Source organism: Vombatus ursinus, unplaced genomic scaffold (assembly GCF_900497805.2).
Source record: "Vombatus ursinus unplaced genomic scaffold, bare-nosed wombat genome assembly UNPS02014830.1, whole genome shotgun sequence".
Classification (NCBI taxonomy): Eukaryota; Metazoa; Chordata; class Mammalia; order Diprotodontia; family Vombatidae; genus Vombatus; species Vombatus ursinus.
Window position 1 is genome coordinate 21353727 of NW_020954608.1, and position 22238 is coordinate 21375964.

At 36.6% G+C, this 22238-nt stretch overlaps 1 protein-coding gene across 1 annotated transcript in view; it reads right to left on the reverse strand.

The window, feature by feature from the left end:
* PCLO (piccolo presynaptic cytomatrix protein) overlaps nucleotides 1-22238 on the reverse strand; it is a 539133-nt gene that overhangs the window by 269698 nt on the left and 247197 nt on the right. The window contains exons 6-7 of the mRNA XM_027838890.1: nucleotides 7422-12522; nucleotides 5038-7052 (exon numbers count right to left, since the gene is read on the reverse strand). Of these exons, the coding sequence (XP_027694691.1) occupies nucleotides 5038-7052; nucleotides 7422-12522 (7116 nt within the window). The remainder of the gene's footprint in view (nucleotides 1-5037; nucleotides 7053-7421; nucleotides 12523-22238) is intronic.

Genomic DNA, 22238 nt, shown 5'->3' on the forward strand with positions numbered 1-22238 from the left:
CTGGTGGGGGCTGGAAGAGAGATAAGACTTGTTCTCTTGGATAGAGGGAAGATTCCCCATAAGATAATTGATTTCTTCTGGCCATTCTTGGAAGTTTAAAAAGTGAGCTGGGAAATAGAACTATCTGGGATTGTAGAAGCCATAGCCAGGGGAACAATTCAGAAGCTAGCAGGTCTTCGATACCACTCTCATCTCCTACTTCGGCCATAAATTCTTTTCTTCTGGCACGCAATAAGTGCTTAATAAATGCTTGTTGGCTGTTGGGTGACTGTAGGAATATTTTGATTTCTTATTCTTAGTGGTCTTGGCCAAGTTACTAAATCTAGCAGTGGAATACATTTTATATAAATACACATAAAATCATATCCACCTCATCTACCAAAATACATATAATTAGGTCTTTATTCTAAAGATCATACTATTAGTTTTATTAAGACCATGGAAAATGAAACCACTGCATACTGTCTTGGGATTGAGTTAAAAGTAGAAGGCTCAAGAAAACTTGGTGATTTTCAGAACCAAGAATTCAGAAAATAGACTGAAATCTCTCAGAACTCTGTATTTTAAGAAAATGGCAGTCTGAATACTTCTACTTCATAAAGCAGAAGATTTAGTATTTGAAGCAAATTTGAAGTATTATTAAGTATAAGTCATTTCTACTCTTGATCTTAATGTCTTCACTTGTAAAAACCAATGATTTCTAAGATCCCTTTCTAGTGCTAACATTCTTTGAATCCACTGGACCAGGTCTAGGTCTAAACAAACAAAGAAAATGGGAGAGAAATAGTTCTATTGACTTGGTGTTTCTGAAACCCTTAAAGATCTAATATTTATTTACTATAGTATGATTCATCAATCTAAGTGACCACATAATTCCATCATTAAGAAGTTATATACAATTACAATTCATCCTACAATTATCAACTTTGAGGAACTCTTATAGCTCCAACCAGTTGTTTGCAAAAGAGCTAAACCTTTGCAAGTATGTTAGTATCAGCATCATCACTTCTTGACGGTGCTACCATATTCTGACCTTTGTCTTTGGCAATATCAAACAGGCATTTCTGAGCCTCTGTAAATAAGTCTTTAAAAAATTTGTCAGGTATATTTATTTTATCCACTGTGCATAGCAGAAAAGGGGCACATTTTATGAACATTTCAGCAATTCCTGATAAATTTCTATGATGACTTCTTTGAAACTATACTTTCCATCATTTCTTAAAATGATTGATTGTTAGTATATGGAACATTTATTGCTCTCTCTTTCTCTGAATAAAATTTCTACATAATATGTGAGAAAGATTTAAACTACATTAGGGTGAATTTAAAGTAATGCTATCAATTGAAAATCCTAAGTGGTCATCAACTCTTCTAAGGCTTCAATTTCTTCACCCCTCCTACTTCAGTCATTTGTTCACAAACTACTCTCCTGAAGTGAACAAAAGTATAAATATAATGAAAGGAAAAGCAAGAAATTTGTATTGAGATAGTTATACTAAAAGATCAACTAACATATATTATGAAGAAATCCCATAATTCTATTTCACTTCCAATTAAAGACATATTAACTTCTTTAAATAAATTATTAGGTAAAAATCTTACTGTTTGAGGAGTAGCTATACATATTTTCTGATTGCAGATTTTTGGAATTTCTATTTTATCACTTTAAAATCAATATTCTTACTATAATCAAGTATTAGATTTGTGTTTCTAGAAATGTGTGCAGTAGAAAGCTGTGTAATATGTATGCCTAGATAATAAGCTTGACCAATTTAAATAATAGGGTTTAGGAAAGGTCACCACTCGCTTGGATGCTCAAGGCCTGCAGAGGCCTTGTCTTTGCAATAAGATTGGCAAGTCATTTTCAATGCCTGAAGGGGAGAGTAAATTAATATCCAGCCTAGAAATCTCATCAAAGACTGGGAAAAATTGACAAAAGCATGATCTAAGAATCAAAAGAATCAAGAGTAAAATGATAACCAAGCATTTTCATGCAAGTGATACAGTCTCAATGAACTCCTAAGTGTTGCCTCATAGCCCTATGAATCACTTTCGTATTTAATATTTTTCCCAGCATAGCTACTTATCAATTAGCATTGCAATGTCTTAATTTAATTATGTTTAGGAGGTATATTATTTTGTTTAATCTGAGTAACTAAAACAGGAAAATTATTTTTTAAAAATTTAAAAAATGTTTGCATATGCATAGGTTATTCACTAAATTAAAAAAATAAACATTACACACAAATATACATAATACACATATTTCTCTCTCCACATATATTTAAACACCATTGTAGATCATTATAACTATTCTCAAACTCTAGCACTTGTAAAATTCTTATACACATTTGAAGAACAGTACCTTTGAGACTATCAACTTATCCCCCTTATAAAAACCTTTTTAGATTAGACAAAAGGGAAAAAAAAATTCTGTTATATGCTAACGTTCAATCAACCCAAGCTTTTTCAGGTTGAGGGACTCATTTAAATCAGCAGTTTTCAAATATTTTAAGTCTCAGGACTCCTTTTCACTTTTAAAAATTATTGAGAACCTCTGAAAGAGCTTTTGGCTATGATTTCTATAAATATTTACTGTATTAGAAATTAAAATGACTCAGTTTTATTATGAAAATAATTTTGGATTTGTGGACACCCTGAAAATGCCTCAGAGACCCTCAGCTAATCTAGAGTTACCTTGTACCTATTATTATTCACCCTCTTTCCCAAGTACATGGAGAATTTTCGGGCAAGAATATGAAAGAGTATGAAAAAACATTAGAGGCCTGTTAGGTTACTTTTAATGAGGAAATAAGGTCACTAAGTATGTAGAGGATAAAAATATTTTTTCTTTTTTATATTTAATGGGTCAAATCTTTTTAAAGTTTGGCCTTTGTAGAAATCTTTTAATGAAAATAAAATTTTGTAATGTATATTATATAGACTATTCTGAATAGTCTATATAATAAACATCCCATAATTTACTAAAAATATACCTTATGTTATACAATTAATGTGCTCCTTTAAAAAGGCACACTTAAATTGATTTTGGCAAATCAATAACAGTTTAAACTAATTTAGATGAAAAATGTTATATTAAGGCATGTAATAGTGGTTCATGATATAAATAATTATCACCTTATCTATTTTTGTAAGTTAAGATATTCATATGTTGAATTTTAAGATGGGACAAATGAAATTACTTCTAAACATTAAATTTTGTATGCCGACTTAAATATACATTTTATTTGTGGCACTGAGTATTTGAAATAAGATTATTTTTCAGTCAAATTTAACTGGTGAGCTCTAATGCTCTAGGAAAAAAAAATAATAATTTAGGTGAGTAATTCATAGATCTGAAAATTTAGCTAAAGTTTAGGCTTCCAAAAATCACATGCCTGTTTGTGGCTTTTGTTTCAAAATCAGAATTATTTCTTAGCATAAGTTACTCCATCACTGAGGTATCTAAATTCTTTTTACACCATTTCCCCTAAATGTAGTATTTAATTTTCATCATTCAAAACAATGATAACCTGAGAATTGAAGAAATGAAAAAAACAAGGTGGTTTAAGGACCTGGGACTAATGTTGATACACTTGCCACCTCTTCCCTTTTCTAGAGTTGGTCCCAGAATGTAAGACCTAATATAACCAAGAAAAAAGGATTGGATTATCTGTTTATTTGCCTGTTTTCTTTTGTAAAATGTTTTTTCCCCCTGAAGACAGCTTGAGGTTATAATGTATAACAGGTGCTAGTCTCCTCAGAAAATCTACCTACCTAGGTGTTTTCCTTGACTCCTCACTATCTTTCACTCTCCATTTACAAACTGTTGCCTTTTGCTTTTTCTATTGATTTCACCTTTGCATTAAATCTCAAATATGACCTCTACTCTCTTCTGATACTTCCACCACCCTGGTAGAGGCCCATATCACCTTTGGGTGCAATAGCTTGCTGGTTGGTCTGCCTGCCACAAATTTCTTTCCCCATCCTTCACTCAGCCATCCTCCACTCAGTCATCAAACTGAATTTCCTAAATCATAGGTTTGACCATGTTACACCTCCCCACTCAATAAACTCCAGTTATTCCAGGTCTAAATACAGCATTCTTTGTTTGACATTTGAAGTCCTTTATAACCTAGGTCCCCTTCTACACCTCCACCTTTCCAGTTTTCTCATATCTTACCCTGCCATATAAGCTTTGATCCAGTGACACCGGCCTCCTTACTGTTCCACAAACAAGAGATTCCATCTCTTGACTCAGAGCATCTTCATTGGCTGTTTCCTATGCCTAAAATTTTTCTCCCTTTACATCTTTGCCTCCTTTTTTCCCTAGATTTCTTCAAGTCTCAACTAAAATACCACCCTCTATAGAAAGCCTTTCCCAGCTCCTCTTAATTCTAGTGCCTTCCCTCTGTTAATTATTTTCTATTTATTCTGTGTATGGCATCTTTATTATTGTCTCCCCTATTAGATTACCAGTTCCTTAAGGGGAGGGACTGTATTTTGTTTTTCTTTATATCCCTAGTGCTTAGCCCAAAGCCTGGCATATAAAAGGTGCTTAATAAATGGTGATGGACCATCTAGTGACCGGCATCATGGAAATTTGTCAAGTTTGTTTTATGGAAATATTTCTCCTGATCTTTTCAGGTACAATTTTATGGCAATTATACTTAAATGCATAAAAATAATCAATACACACTATATAAGATACACTAGAAAGAGAAATGCATGTTAAAAGCAGATAAAATTCACAAAGCAGTGTCTGTTACATGATTAACTCTTAAAATAGCAAACTAGTTTCTGGCATAGCCTCACAGCATCACATACACTACTCTAATCACAGTATTTAATGAGATGACAGTATTTATTTACTGCTATATTTTCCCCAAATTATACTGAAACAACCTTATGTGAGCTATAGGTTTAGTGTGCCCACATAGTCTCTCATATATATATGTATATATATTCACATATTTACTTGATATTAAATAACTACTAAAATTACCTGTTAAATAAAAAAAAAACAGTAACTCTTACCAAGTAGCCCTCAGTATACTGAAAATGCACTCTGGAACTCTCTTCTGCTGTTGGACTCAAAGGTTTTGGGTCAGACATTGACCTCTGCATCATTTTTGCAGTCTTTGGGCTTGCTGGTGGAACCTTTGCCATGTCTGGGTGCAATATTTTCTGAGGGCTGATATCATCAGTGATGGGTTTTTCATAAGGTACAAAGGCTGATTCTAAGGCTTTGCCTGGTGAAATTGGAGAAATCGGTGAATAAAGAACTTTTGGGGATTTTGGTGGGGATGGTACTAGCTGTAGTGTGGAATCTGCCCGAAGATGAGACGAATAACCTATTTCTAAAGGTGTTGGACGTTTCTTGTCTTTGGGGGAAGATGTGGCACTCAAATACTGAGGACTCTGTGCATCGGGGTCCATCTCTGTTTGACATCCTAAACTTCCACCTTTGTATGTCTTTTCAGGAGCTGAAATGTGTTTGATTATTTCAACTTTTGCATCCACTCTAGCACGTATAGAAGGTGTTCTTATGGTCCCAACTGGTTCAGTCTGCACTGATATTTCTGCCACTGTTTGGACTGCTATACTAGACACCTTGGAGAGGGGTTTAGTCTTGTCAATTTCAGGGGTGCTATCACTATATTTTCCAGGACGTGATTTTCTCCGTGATCTACTGGGCATATCCCACTCATCCTGATCTTCATCATCAGTCTGGACACTGGTATCCACGCTTTTTTTACTTCTCCTTCTCCTATTGGTATAATTTCTGTCTGCTCCATCTTCATCATCAGTTTGTACTCCACTGTCTACTATCTTTTTAAAACACCGGGGATCCTCACCCACAGTTTCCTCAAGCTCATCATACTGACCACGCAGCTTGGTTCCAGAGGTCCTCTTTTTAAGTTGCTTTTCCTCCTTCACAACAACATCAGTTAGAGGCATCTCAGAAACAGTAGTCAGTATCCCAGGTGGAGCAATGTATTGAGTAACGCCATCGGATTGAACCGTGTACCAGCCTTGGCTCTGAGGGATTTCAATGGCCACTACGGCTGAAGCTGTGGTGGTGACATCTTCAGCGGGCCAAAACTGGGTGCTCTCCACGGCTGGATACTGACCTTCCAGGATTGCTTGTTCGGCCGTAGTTTGTGGTGAGGCTGTTCCGGAAGGATCATAGCTGTATTGGTAGATCTGGCGGATCTTTTGCTCTTCTAGCTGCTGGTGCAGCTGCTGCTGAAGTTGCTGGATTTGCTCAAGCTGTAGTTGTTGCTGCGCTAACGTTTCCTGCCTCATCATAAACTGAGCTTGCCTCTCTTCTTCCTGCTGTAAGAGGAGGTGCTGCTTCATAGACTGCAGCTCCTCCAGTTTCTTTTGAACCATAAACTTCTCCTGCTCTCGGAATCTTTGTATTTCCTGTCGTTCCCACTCCAACTCCTCGGCGAAGCGCTGCTGCTTAATTTTCTCAAGCTCCAGGAGCTCCCGCTCCAGATCAAGCTGCTGCTGCTTCTCCTCTTCAGTGTCAACGACAAGAGCACTGTCGTCTCCCAGGACTTCAGGAAACACCTCAGATGCTGTGGTCAAAGTGGGAATCACTTCAATGGCCTCGGCAGTGAGACTTTCCGCAGTCAGAGTTTGCAAGCTTGTTTCGATATCTAAAGCGGCCGCAGAACCGTCCTTCTTAGAAGCTCCAGTTGTTAGGAAACCATATGATCTAGGCAAGGGCTGGGTCTGCTGCAAAGCAGACAAACATGTTATTGCATCGGTTGTGTGAACGCCAGACAAATCCCTCACAGTGGTGCTGAAAATAGAGCCAGGCTGAGTAGTGATAGCAAATGAAGAAGGGATTGGAGTTGCTACTGAAGAATAGACCACACCATTGGAGGATCTCAAAACAGTCCCCATGCCGTACGGGGATCCTGGTGGAGGGGTCATTCTTGCTGTAGAATACTGTGGTGCACCAATCCCAGTGCCTGAAATAACTTGTCGAGTCTCAGGATAGGGACCTGTGGTCTTGCTTGAATAATCCATTACCTCACCTGAAATATAGGGTAGAGTTACAGTCCAGTTCCAAGAAAGTATGGTGCTTTGTGCGTCTGAAAGCCCTCTCATCTTGATGAACATAATGGAGAGAACTGCATGCAAATCCACAGTTTAGCCTACTTATATGCAGAGAGAAAGCAACGTTGAACATGCAGGCACATGCAGGCAATTTGGGCAGAAAATAAGTAAAATGAGGAAATTAAAAAAAATGCAAGTGTACTCCACAATATGCTGCCATACCATTGAAAAGAAAGGGAAAAAAAAACATAATGGGAAAAAAAAAGGATAAAAATTTCATCCTGAAATTAGATGAGCGACCCCATAATGATATTTCAACGAAAGATCTGCTGCCTTGTCATACTGACCTGCAGTTATTCTTCCAGAAGTTAGATCTACTGCTGTATCAGCCCCATCAGTATAATCAAAGGTATTCTTACTCTTATAAAGAAAAACTCCAGTGTCTGCTAAGTTTGTGTCAGACATGGAAGGCTTCATGCCTCCAATTCCTCTGTAACCATATGACCCTGACCGATCATACTGGTAGTGATCATCCCTGTAACCAAAACGATCTTCTGGAAGAGTAGTGGCAGGCTGTTGTGTCGTACAGCTTCTTCCAAATGGTAACTTGTAAACAACATCACAGCACACCGCTCTTCTCCCTGCAGTCAAATCCACTGGTTTCTCATCATCTTCTATGACAGTAGTCACAACACCTGAAGTAGATTCATCCACTGTGACTACAGTTCGATGAGACTTTGTAGTGCTGAGATCCACTGCACCACCATCTTGAGGCCCCTGAGATGTGGAGAGATCAGCCCATCCATTTGTAACACTAGGTGGAGGTGCAGTAATAGGTTTGGTGGTAGGCAATGTTACTGCATGGGCAGAAGTACTTAAAGATAAGTTTATTGGTGCTTCCTCCCTTAGTGTGGGGAAGACTGGGACACTTGTTTTTCTGTATGTAGGCTCAGCATGTTTTGATGTTGTTAACTGAAGTGGTGTCATCATCGAATGATCTGCCCCAACCAAGCTTTCTGTGCTTGTGGTATAACTTACGCTAGTTGTACATGTCACAACAGCAATAGTTTCTGTGACCAGGGCTAGTGGTGCTACTACTGATGATGTTGCACTGAGGTTTATGATAGCAGGTTGAACAGTGCTGATTTGTCTGCCATAAGCCTCACTTGCTGTGGTCTGCCTTCTCACATCCACCGGAGAAGCAGACAGATCCATGCAGCTTCCAGGTATTTCACCATCAACCTTTGGTACCATACGTAGATCAATAACATCCCCAAAGAGTTGAAACTTTCCATTTTCTTTATATCTTGGTTTCTGTAATGCTAAGGGTTCTTGAGGCATGGGCTCTGGAGGAATCGTTATAGAAACACTACTTGAATCAACACTAGGAACTGTGCTGTCTACTAATGAAACCATGGTTTTAGTCGCTTCACTCAATAGTAATGGAGTTACTGAACCTGGGCCTACATGGAACAAAGACTGTGTCACGACTGGGGCAGCATAGAGAGTCTGTAAAGCACCTGAGGAATACAGGCTCTTATCTGATGTGCTCTGAATCTCCACACTTGTCACAGGAAGAACTGTAGTAAATACAGGCTCCAGAGAAACCAGTTCCTTAGAAGGTGACCCCAAAGGCCAGCTCGTCACTGCCTGACTAGTTAAAGAATCTGTTGGAGTTCCTGGTTCAGATGGCAATGTTATAACAACATAAGTCTCCATCAATGATTTGGAAAACCTTGGTGAAGACTTGTTGGAATGTGGTGACAAGGGGGATGTAGGAGATGGCAGTTTATAATCGACTGAAGTCACTAAATTCAACATCATACTGGAAGTTAAGGATAAACCTGTTGGTTTGGGATGTGTATCCACTGGCATCTGTGTAGTTATTGGAGGCTGAGGAATTGCTGGTTTAGGAGCAATTGGAGGTTTGGTTCCCTCAACAGACCTGTGAGTAAATACAAGTCCTGATGGAATTGAAGATGGCTTAGGTGGAACAGGAGGTGGTGCAGGAGTGTATACTTTTGTTACAGGTGTCACATTGTTCCTTGGGATAACAGCAGCCTCCACAGGAGCAACAGTGTCAACTGAAGGTACGACAGCAGCTGACGTCACTGGAGGAGCTTTCAATGACTTCTTTTTAGGATAAATAGCAGGTTTAGGAGGAGTTGGTGGGGGAAGTGGAGGAGGAGGAGGGGGAGGAGGAGGAGGAGGAGGAGGAGGAGGGGGAGGAGGAGGAGGAGGAGGAGGGGGAGGAGGAGCAGGCGGGGGTTGGGCAGATGAATCCAAAGAATAACTTCTCCAAAGAAGAGGTGCTCTAGGTGTCACAGCAGGAACTGAAGAAGTCATAGATGGCAATTGTGATACTGTATCTGTCACCTCTCTAGACATAGAAGAAATTGTTGATATTTGATCACTAACTGGAACTGCAGTGGTACTTGGAGGTGGTTGAGCAGACACAGAATCTACAGAGCTAATTCTACGTAGTGAAGGTACAGGTGCCTTCCTTTTATCTTTGTAAGTTTGCAGCACAACACCATTTCCATTTTTACTCTTAGTTTTCTTTACTGTATCTTCTTTTTCAGACACAGATGAATCAACAGAAAAAGATTCAGAAACAGACTGCTTCGGTTTGGCTTCTTCAGGTAATGTGACAGACAGTGGAAGATCAGGAAGAGAAATTGTGACATGATCAACAATTGTTTTAGGAGGGGGTTGGGCAGTCTGATCTAAAGATACAGCTATTTCTGAATACACTGTTGTGTCTACTGGAAAGGGAGGTAATGATGGAATCTTTTCAGAATCCTGAAATTCAGCTAGTTGGTCCACCGTATCTATAAAAACTGCAGTTGTGGTTTCTGGTGCAGTAATAGGTGAAGAGCTATCTGTTGTACAAACTGATGAAATGGATGATGTAAGAGAAGGCGTGTCGGATGGTAGCACAGATGTTGCACTTTCTGAGGGCTCAGAGTATGCTAAAATAGATGATTCATGGGCAATTATCTCTTGAATTTCTCTGGTATAATCAGTTATATATTCATCCTCTATTTCCTCTGGCGAAAAGTGCTGTGTTATTTTCACGTCTGGGATAGAAAGTGTTGCACTACTAGTTGAGTCTGTGAGTGACGCTCCTGAGAGAATACTAGATGTCAGTGAGGTATCGGGCATCCTGTCAAAGTCTACTGTAGGCTCTGTTGTATCATGCTCAGTGGCTGGTTGAGTTGGACTAGACCCTGGGGTCAGCTGCATTTGTTGTCTCTTCATGAGTTCCTCATAGGCTGCATCTGCATCTAATAACTGTTTTTCTTCACTCGTTGATGTTACCATAGCACCTAGATCCACAATTTCATGACTCTCAGGGATGATATATGAGCTTGATACAATATCTTCTTGAGGCACCATAGAGTGTAAACTTTCTAGCTCATAAAATTCTTTCTGCAGATCTGAGATTTTCTGCATAGGATCTTCATAGATTTCCTCTGGAAGTCTCATTTTTCTCTCTCTCCCTCCTGGCTGCATAAATTCACTACCTTCATCTTGTCTTGTTAATAGACTGCTATCAACAGCAACATTGTATGTGTCTTCTACGAGAGATTCATAAATATAATCCTCTATTAGCATTCCACCATATAATGGCTCCTTCTCAAACACTTCATCTTTCTCTGTTGGAGTTGGAAATGCTTTTGATTTGTGGGATTTATGTATCATTTCTTCATACATTTCCTCAGCACTTTTTAATACCTTTTGACCACCTTCTTTTTGAATTGCAACAGATTGTTCGTCTGTTGGAGAATATAAAGAAACAGCTGTGGGCAATTTATAAACTTTTTGCACTTCTATTATTTTTTCTGGACTAATTTCAAACCCTTCTGGGTCTGATTCTATGCTTGGTGAATATTCCGAGCAAGAGGATCGATGCAACTCCTCCATCTCTGCAGCCTGACGTAATTCTTCTGTAGGAGATGCATCTTCAATTGGAGAGAGATTGCTGGGTGGTGTCTTTGGCCTTTCTCTTCTTCTTTGAGCCCGAAGTTCATCTTTGTCTTTCTTTGATTTTTTACTGGAACTCTTTCTTTGCTGCTGTTCTAATTCACGTTGTTTTTCTTGCTCCTTTAATAATTCTTCTTCTTCCCTCATCTCCTCTTCTTCTGAAGAATCTTCAATAGTGGGAAGAAGAGGACCATGTGATCGGTGTCTAGATTTGCGCTGCTTACTCTCTCCCTTTTTGTGGCTAGGACTACTGTCACTGTCCTCATCAAGAGATGACACTGATGTGGGAGATGTGCCAGGTGTGAAACTGGAGGCATGCAGACTAGATGATCCTTCTCCTCGTGACCTATCTTCTGGTGAATCCGTAAGACTTTCCATTTCCAGTTCTGGTTCTTCATCAAAATATAAACTTGTTTTCTTTTGCACAGAGTCTTCAGAGTATTTATCGGTCACTGTGCTATTTAATTCAATGGTTTTGAACCTCCTAAGACCTCCTCCACCAGTAACAGTGAGTTCTTCACTCTCCTGACTTTTGGTTTCTCTATATTTTAGTTCTGGGCTCTCATCGAATGTCTCATCATCTTCATCATGCCAGGAATGGCGTCTCCCTGCATCATCATCAAAGCTTGTACTACTTTTTCTGGTGAGTCGCCTATGCTTCCCAATTAACCCTTTCCCCTTTCCTTTTGTTTCTTCCTTCTTCTGGCTCTCAGTAATACTGATTTCTTTGAGTTGTTTCCTGATGAAATCATCATCTTCTGAACCAGAGGCATCTTCATCAGCACTCATCTCTATGATCTGTTTTCGAATGAAATCTTCATCATCACCTGATCCTTGACTGTCTTCCTGTTTATACTCATCACTGCTTGATGAACCAATACTAGCTCTTCTTTTCCTTCTTGAGACAGGGGAGTTTTCACTTTCACTGCTGTCTTCTAGTGAATCATAACGCTGCCTTCTAGCTGTCACATCATCTACAAAGTCAGTTTTTTCTCTGAGGGCCTTTATGGAAGGAATAGTTTCTTTATCACCTTTTACAGGGATATCTTTCTTTTCTTCTTGAACTTCCTTGAGCTCTTCCTCTTCTGAGCTATAACATTCCAGTATGACAGGAAAATCCTTGGTTTTCTGTTGATCTCTGGGCTGCTCAGGAAGCCTATCATATAATTCCTTTTTCTTTTCTGATTTTTCTTCAACAAGTGAATTCACTTGAGCTTCCAAAATGGACAGAACAGTACTTTCTAACTTTGCTAGATCTGAAGGACTTGTAGGACTACTTTCTTGAGGATGAGAATCTTTTTTGAGTTCCTGTGGCAAATCCTTTTCATCACCTGGGATAAGACTTGGAATTTCACCAAGGGAACCTGATATTCCATCAGAAGAATATCCTGTGTCACTCAAACCTTGAGGGCTTTTCTGTTGCTGAGAACTTGATGCATCTGATTTGTCATCTTCCTTTTCCTAAGGAAAAAAAAAAGATATATCAAAACTTAATATTATTGAATTACTATATTTATTATCTCTATGACTCCAACTAACTCATTTGAGAAATACTTAAGAATCCTCACAAGAACTGCAATTAAATTATCAATCAATGTAAAGGAAAGATTGATTATGCAAAAAGTTAGAAAATCATAAATAATTATAAAACATATTTCAAAAATGCTACTGACATAGAAGTTTTCTGTTTATAAAAACAACCCTTTATATTTTTGTTCCATATATCATTTGATGATAACTTTTCCTACTGGAGATTAATTTCTTATGAAAAATAATTTACAAGTCAATTATGTTAACATTTTACTATTTTGTGTAAAATATGATTGCATTTCAATTTTAGCTCAAATAACCCTTTCATTTCAAAGATTAATAAGTGAAGGCCTAGAGAGGAGAATTGGCTTACCAAGGTCCAATAGTCAGTAGAGGTGAGAGTCAAGGTTTTGATTTTAGCACTCCACTCCAAATTCAGTGTCTTTTTGTGTGAGTGTGTGTTAGGAGACTGCCTCTTTGCATATATATGGAAGTATATTCAAAGTATTTATTTAACAGTATATTTCAAGATACGAATGAATAGATTCTCAACTTGAATTGTTTCATGGTTTTACAGCATGATTTAGAGTAAGAAAACCAGAGTTTTGGTGTTGGCTCTGTAACTTATTAATTGATTAGGGGTCATGGGAGTTGTAGTGGAATGCAATCTCAATAGGTTTTAATAATGAGACATGGCAGCAAAAAAAGCTTACTTAATCTTAGATTGCATAAAGAGACAGTCAAGTTGCCCAAACAGAGGAAACATGAATATCTGTCAGGGTTTTGTAGAGGGACTTCTTATTCCCAAACAGGTTAAATTATTTGATATCTGGGGTTCCCCAATTGTGAGTTTCTATGATTCTGAGAATGATCTTGGTCAAGTCAATAAACTTCTTTGTCCCTCAGCTATAAAATAGGTATAAAGTTACTGCCTTGCTTACCTCACAGGATATAATGAAAAGAAAATGAGAATTATAGGTATGGTAAAATGCATTTCAATCAGTAAAGTCCTTTGAAATGATGTCATTTTTACTGTAGCCTATTGAACCTAATAAGAGGGGAACTAGAAGCCTATGTTCCCCAGTATCAAATCTTTCCTTCAACTTGCCAAGAACCAAAACTAACAATAAACAAAACAACCCAACAACCCCCCCCAAAAGCTAAACTATTGCTTCATAAGCTCAGCAATAATCACATTAATTTTCTGTAATGGATGTTAAAACATTTCAAAAATGCTTCTGATACTAAAATTTTTTGATTATTAAAAAAATCTTCATATTTTAGATATTTGCACCTTTTGATGATAGCTTTTCCCAGTGTTGATTAAAAAAAGTTATACTAATGTTGCCTAAATACTAGTTGACATAAAACCTTTTATTCTTAAGGAGAAAAAATATACCATCCAGTCTTTATGGAAAAATACTTTTGTATTTTAGATGATTAAAATTAATGATCTAAAAGATTTTTGAGATAACTGTTCTATATCCTATATCTATATCTATATTTTAGTAATACGATTTCATGCTATTATTGGAAGGTAATTTATACTTAATATCAAAGGCCTATGTCAAATGTGTGAACACTTGAGATTACATGTGGTAGGGAAACTTTTCTGTTCAATTGATAAGATCAGAAAAACACAAACAGCTCAAGCTACCCCCTTCATATTCTAGAGGAGTTATATTGGATTAAGATCTTCCTTTGACCTTACTGATTTCTCTTCAGGATAATAATATTCCTCTTTATTTAGAAGCATTTGTCACCACTAGAAAAATAAGGCATATGATAGTTGCTGGTTGAAAGGCTTCTTGCATATTGCCTTTTTAATTGTCCATCCACTCCCACCTTAAGGGAAACACATTTGGGAAGGATATAAGGTCAGCAAATTCAACAAAAAATCAGTTTAGACACACATATAGAGAAAATAGTTTTCACTTTTTCCCATGTACCCTGAACATGTTTGCACAAGCCATCCTTATGCCATCCTTTTTGCAAATCCTTTACCTTCTCCATTCTACCCCACTTTCCTTTTTAATACCACATCATTACACCACCAATATGAGAAAGACAATCAAATTATGTTTTTCCTAAGGGATTGTCAAGAAAATACTTACTATTCTATGTTTTAAAATACTGATATTCTATTATAATCTGTAATTTATATGTATAATATAGAATATATAAAGTTCTAGTTTATGTTTATCTAATATTACATATGTATGGTTGTATACATACATGTGTGTGTGTGTGTATATATATATAGACAGATGATAGGGAATGGAACTGTGATTTCAATTGTATAGAGAATCCTATGATGAAAAAGATACCCTTCATAAACGTAGCTTGGTATTTTCTCTACAACCTATGGTTTTAGAGAATTCTCTAAAACCTCAAGAGGTTAAGTAACTTCTGGGGTCACAGAGTCAGTATGGATCAGATGTGGGACTTGAACCCATGTATTCTTGTCTCTTCAAGACCAGGGCTTTATGTATTGCACACTATCTGCCAACATCTATCTATCTATCTATCCATCTATCTATCTATCACATAATGGTCATCAATACACATACATGTATGTGCACAAATATACATGTACATATACATATGTACATACCTATATGTAGAACTATCAAAACACATAGATATGTAATTTTAAACATGGAAAATGTGTTTAAAAAGAGCTTATATATTAGATAAGATGTTGGATGTGTGAATGTGTGAATGATCTGTAATTTTGCCAGTGCAGGGACTTCACAGTTATAGTAACTTCTTTCATCAACTCAAAAAGTAACCTGCCTATGACTTCCTGAATGAATCCTATGAAACTGCCTCATGCACGCAGAAATAAAAAGACTTGAATTATGTCATACAGTATCAGGGGTCAAACCTGAATCCAGGTCTTCCTGAAACCACTCTCAGAACTCTTTGCACTACGCTATGCTGCCACTAAGATATTAGTTTCTAAAAGATGAATTTGTGTTTTATCAATGACTTTTCACTGATCTAATATGGAGTCTTCAATGACCTTTTATGGTGAGAGTTAGCCTCTGGCACATATTTAAACATAATTGAAAAACAATTAGTGAGTCCCTAATCATCTGTAAAATGAGCTGGAGAAGGAAATGGCAAACCAGTAAAGTATCTTTGCCAAGAAAACCTGAAATGGGGTCACAAAGAGTTGGACACAACTGAAAAACAACTGAATTGAAAATATTTGATATCGTTGCAGCAAAAAGCTACTTTCCAAGGCCGTTTTGATCCTAAGAACTTCTACTGAATAATATCTAAGGTTAACCTTTTGAACATTTTAAAAGAAGGCTGCATTCAATTAAATACATATAGTTTGCTTACTGGAACTATTATGCTACTCTACTCAAATAAAAGAAAACTATTCATTTTCAAGGATATTCTAATTTCAGTTAAAATATAAAAGATTTTTAGCTCATGATAGGAGAATGCATATACACCAAACTCAGTGGCATTCAGTTCAAGAATTGAAACTTCAATACTCATAAACATAAGACTTTGTGCCACATATTTTTGTGGGGAGAAAAATCACATTGACTTGAACTCTCTATTTCCATATAATATTCTAGGTCAGTGGTATTAAACTCAAAACACATTCCTGTGAATGGCATGTTGACTTGTAAAACTGCCAATTAACATTACTGATATGACATTATATTTTTCTTTATTTTATTAAACATGTCCTACTTACATTTTAATCTTTTCAGAAGTGGTGCGAAATTTTGTGGGCTGCTTGCTTGCTGTGTGAAGGTTGCAAATTTGACTTCTCTTCTAGATCATTCACTATCATGCGTTTGTCTAGGCCTTTCCTTTGATTTCACTCACTCAAGGTCTACTTCCTTTTAGCCTCCATCATTATCTCTACCAAAATGTGTTGCCATTAATATTTAATTATAAAGATTGTAATTCAAGACAATTTCTGAATGGTGTTTATACCAACTGTCATGGTTGTCTACCATGACTGAAGGAAAGCACATATGAGATAGCTAGCTGAAGGGAACACTGCCATTTATGTCCTTGAAAGGGTGTGGGTAATTAACTGGACAACACAGTAGAGTGAAAGGAGCACTGGCCTTGAAGTCAGAGGAGCCAGGTGCCATTCCTACTTTGGATGATACCCTTTGGTAACTTTGGGCAAGGTTCTTTAACTTTCTGGTTCTCAGTTTTGCTAATTTGTCATATAAGGAGGTTGATAAAACAATGTCTGAGTTCCCTCCTGCCTTTAGATCCAGAATCTATAATACTCATAAACTTGGCTTAAATTTCATCTGCTATCTAACTTAGATAACTTGCTCAAGCAAGAGAGAACATGGGGCAAAAAGACATAAAACATAAGTTCGCTAATTCCTCAAATATTTAGAGGTAAAGGTGGCACAAATTTACCAGTTAAAAATTGTATGTGGCTTTATACAAGGAAAGAAAAATGGGGTCTCTCTCCCAGGCAATTTTGTAGCCAACAAAAAGACCTAGATCCTCTTTTCACTGCAATGTAATTCAATTCAAAAAACCTTGTAGTAAATACCCACTATGTGTATGGGCAGCTAGGTGGTGTAGTGGGTAGAGCACTGGGCTTGGAATCAGGATGACTCATTTTCACGAGCTCAAATCTGGCCTCAGACACATGTGACCTTGGGCAAGTCACTTAACCCGATTTGATTCAATTTCTCATCTATAAAATAGGCTGGAGAAGGAAATGGCAAACCACCCCAGTATTTTTGCCAAGGAAACACCAAAAGGGGTCACAAAGAATCAGGCATGACTGAAACAACTTGACCACAACAACACAAAAACAAAACTATGTGCAAGAATTATCAAAGTATGGTCTATTCCTTGAGGAGTCTTACAATCTTTAGTGCATATGCATCAATAAATGATTGCATAATAAAGCATTGCAAAAACAGGAGAGGCTGTAAACACTATGTGAGGTTTAAGGAAAGAAAAAAAATCATTTCAAGGAAAGATGATTTTAGGAAAGAAAGAGCAATTTTTCTAGGTATCATCAGAGGATATATTCCTAGGTACTTTTGCTCCTAGCAGAAAGGAGGAATTTTTGAGAAAGCTCAAGAAAGATGAAAATTGAGGAAAGGATGAAAATTGTTCTTGAAATCTATCTTAAAAATCTTTTGTACTTAATTTATTTATGAAATCCCTGTCCCTATTTAAATGAATAACCAAGACTTAGCCATATTTCAGTATCACAGTCTTTGAACATAACAGCACTTCAAATAAGATGTGAATTTTGCATGAAAAATAAAGTTATTAGTATTTAGCATTTATGGGAAGACTTTATGATTTGTTACTCTTGATGGAGGTGGTGAGTGGGAAGAAGTGTGGTTAAAGCATTTAATGTTTTCTTGCTTGTAATATTATTGTACAATCCTTTGAGAAACACATTTTTACTCTGGTTTTGAAAGCACGTCACCATTAAAATCTGTTACACAAAAACTTGCATTTTTATAATGCATTGCATTGTTCCCGTGCTGAGAATTATGACCACTTGGGTCTTTCTGCTGTGGCAAGATGAAACAATTATTCAAAGTCACCAGAGTCTAAGCTTCATTTTCACTTGCTACCCAGGAATAGACAAAAAGGGAATTAGATTGCATTTTTATCTCAATTTTACACTGTCACATTCTGCAAAGCATATGCAGTTATACAAGAATGGTAAAAAACTGCAGCAAGAAAGTATCAAATAAATCAGCTAAGGAAAGTCTTTTTCTACACTACCACAATCTCTGGTAACAGAGAATAAATTGTAAAATTTTACTCTTGCAAGAATAGCTGTGCACATTTTTCAATGATTATGGCTTCTTACAGACTTTCTACTACTACTGATTTGGAGGGGAAAAAACATTTCTAGGCCAAATATAAGGCCCACCCTTCAAGGGTTGTTTTTACATGCCATTCCCTTTACTCTGCCAGGATCATTCTCTCTTCATATATCCAGGAACAAAATAGTAGGTAGACTTTCTTCCTCCTGTGTTGGCACCAAGCTTGGATATGATTGAAAAACTCATTTTTTTCCTGCTTACCATGACTCACCAGTAAAGAGTGATACTTACTCCTGGGTACCCTGGTTCATAGCTGTGAAGGATTGGTTTTGGTGACTCAAACTGACCAAAAATTTTAGCCTCTTTTAATTCTGAATCAGTGAGATAGTTGGAACCATATTCACATTTTGCGATCTGGTTAGTAAGTGTCAGAAGTATATGTTTAAAGAAGTTAAGAGTTTGAGAGATGTCATAAAGTTATATGTAGGCAAAAATACGGGATCTTGTTGCTACTGAATCAAACATGAATCAAAATTTCCTTTAAATCTATATTAATAGAGAAGATATAATCCTGACTAGATTTTAATTCTAAAAATACTAAACAAAATTTGATATTGTATAATGAATGTGATTATTGATACCAAAAAGGAATTCTATAATTCCATAAGGTTTAATAACAACTTACTAGACACATATTTATTGAAACTACCTATACCCTTTGACCCAGTAATACCACTACTTGGTCTACTTCCACAGATTATTAGGAAAAAAGGGAAAGAACCTATATGTTCTACAATGTTTATAGCAGCTCTCCTTGTGATGGCAAAGAACTGAAAATTGCAGGGATGCCCAACAAATGGGAAATGACTGAACAAATGGTGGTATATATTTGTGATGCAACACTACTGTGCTATAAGAAATGATGAGTTCAATGACTTTAGGAAAACACGGAAAGGCTTGCATGAAGTAATGAAGAACAAAATGAGCAGAACCAGGAAGAACCTCATTTACACTAACAGCAATACTGTTTTAAGAATGGCTTTGAGTGAATAAGTTATTTTGTCTATGATAAATACTCAAATTAACTATAAAGGACATTTGAAGACAGACTTTATCTGCATCTAGAGGAAAAACTGATAAATAGAAGTATGTATAGAATATGATATGTATATATATATACATACATATACATATATGTGTATGTACATATATAAATATAGTATATGTAAGTGTGTGTATCTAATGGTAGCCATCTTTAGGGTAGACAAGGAAGAAAAAAAGAAATTTATGTGTTAATTTTGTTGATTATTTGAAAGGAATAGCAAGTTGCAATTAGTAGATCTGCAATTTCATGTATAATCATCTTTTTTTTAATTGTACTGTTACAGAAATATTTGTTTTACTCCATATTTAAAAAGAAAATAAACAAACAAAGCAAACAAGGAATACAAAAATGATATGGACACTGTACATTAGAACTAACCATAGAAATAATGCATAAACATATGTAATTACAATGAAAGGCAGTATGTACAAAGCAGCATAATAAATGTGTAAAATGTTATTGGCTTAGACAAGGGAAAAAATCATTGCTAGCTACATGAAGGATATAGAAATTTAGCTGGGCTTTCAATTATGAATAGGAATTTGACAAGTGGAAATAGAAAGGATATTTTATTTAGAGGGAGTGAGGTAAGTAGAGGGAGAATGAGAAAAACTGGATCTTTAATTTCATTGATAGAGGAATATTCTGGATAAAGAAATTGAAGTATTGGCTAGCACACTAGATTTAGAGTCATGACAATCTGGGTTCAAATTCTGACTCAGGCACTTGCTAGCTGTGCAACCCTTGGCAAGTTGTTTAACCACTCTATGCCTTAGTTTCTTTACTTGTAAAATGTGGCAGTTCAATTAGATGGTCTTTCTAACTCTAAATTTATGGCCCTATTATTTCTCTGCCAAAACAGGTGGGCACCTTCTCTGCAACTTTTAGCCTTGAGAGTTGCCTAGAGCAGCACAGAAAGATTAAGTCATTTCTCTAGGAACGCAAAGCTACTATGTGTCAGAGATGGAATCTGAACCCCTATGTTCCTGGCTCTGAGGCTAGCTCTACACCCACTACATTATGCTGCTTCTCAAAGATGGAATGACACGAACCAAATCACAAGTAGTAAATCACATGGCGCATGTTGGGAATAGTAAATAGCCTAATTTGGTTGTGATATGGGTGTGTACAGAGGAATAGTACAAAATGAAGCTGATACAAATAATCTTTTTAAAGCATTAATCCTCTTATGTATTAAGCAATATGTTGGGACTAGGGGTGGGGGTGGAAGCTACAAGTTTAGATATCACATGTTCTCTACCCTCATGAAGATTACAAATATTTTTCTTCCATTTAAAAATAATTCTAGTCATTTTAAAAAGCCTAGCTTATATTTCCTGGTTATATATCTAGTGGAGCGATGGCACATAAGATAGATAACTATGATCTTCACTAAATAAAATCTTTCAAAGATTTTTCATTTTACGTATTATTGATTATTTTTCTTGCATCACATATGTTTCCCAGTATTATATAATATTATACAGAGCTGGAAGGGACCTAAGAGATCATTGATTCTAACTCTATGAATTTTTATGAATTTTATGAATCAGGAACTAAGGCATAGGAAGCTTAATTGACTTGCCAGTTTGCAGGGATTCACGTATCACTTCTTCCAAGGTGAGATACTGCTCATGGAAACACAATACTCTTACATCGAAGATGGTCTCCCTATGCTCAAACTCTCCGTGGAAAAAAATCTAACATGAGGATACCATCTCTCATTGCAGGCATACAACTCTTCCACCATGGGAGTGATAGTGGGAATATTTCTCCCCAAGTAGGGTGAGATTCCAGTACCCCAGACTAAATTCTTCCCCTTTGCTACCTCTCGCATTCTCCTGCTGTGCCACCACCATCACCATCTCTCTTGCTTGGACTTATACAAATCACCATCTTTTCATTGTCCACTCATGACCTTGGTAGGGGTGAAGCCCCCATTCCATTTTGTCCTCTTTTTGTCCTTCTAGGGAACTTCCCATTCTGTAACTCCAATCCACAACAGGGACTTTATTCCATGGAGCTAAGCTCTCCTGAACTTTTTATGCTCCTGATTCTCTGATTCTTTAGGTTTTACTTTTTTTTTTAATACCTTGACTATCAATCTTGGTTTTTAGAACAAAAGCAAAAACAAAAACAGCCCAAGGTAAATCTGTCCCTCTCCCTTCCCCAACCTCCCAAGCTCCCTTTCTCTTCCCTCCCTCTCCCCTGCCCCTGTCTCTCTCTTTCATTACATCTTTCTTTCTCTGTCTCTCTCTTTCTCTATTTCCCTCTCAACAATAACTTCTAAGACAAGTGATTATTTAGTTTTTCTTCGGTTTTACTAATTTACCTCTCTTGTGTTTCTATTTCTTGTGTTTACAGACTGAATGTCCTACTTGTGTCTAATTTATTGCTTTTGTTTTTTTCAAGAATGCTTTAAATGATTTTCTTTTGTCTAATGTACAGCTTTTTTTTTAATTACTGATTATATTCAGGTTTTCAGGGTATATAATTTTGGGTTGTACCTTAAGCTCTATTAACTTTCATAATACTATTCCATCACTTTCTGCAATTTTTCATGGCTATAGACTAATCCTATGTTATTAAATTTTTCTTTCCTTCATATTTGAAGGTCTCTAACCTGGATGCTTACAAAACTTGATATTTTTCATTGAGATTATTAAAGGTAGGTGGGTGTCTGATTCCTCTTGATTGAAGTTTTAGTGTCTATACTCAGACAAATGAATAGTTTTCTTTTAATG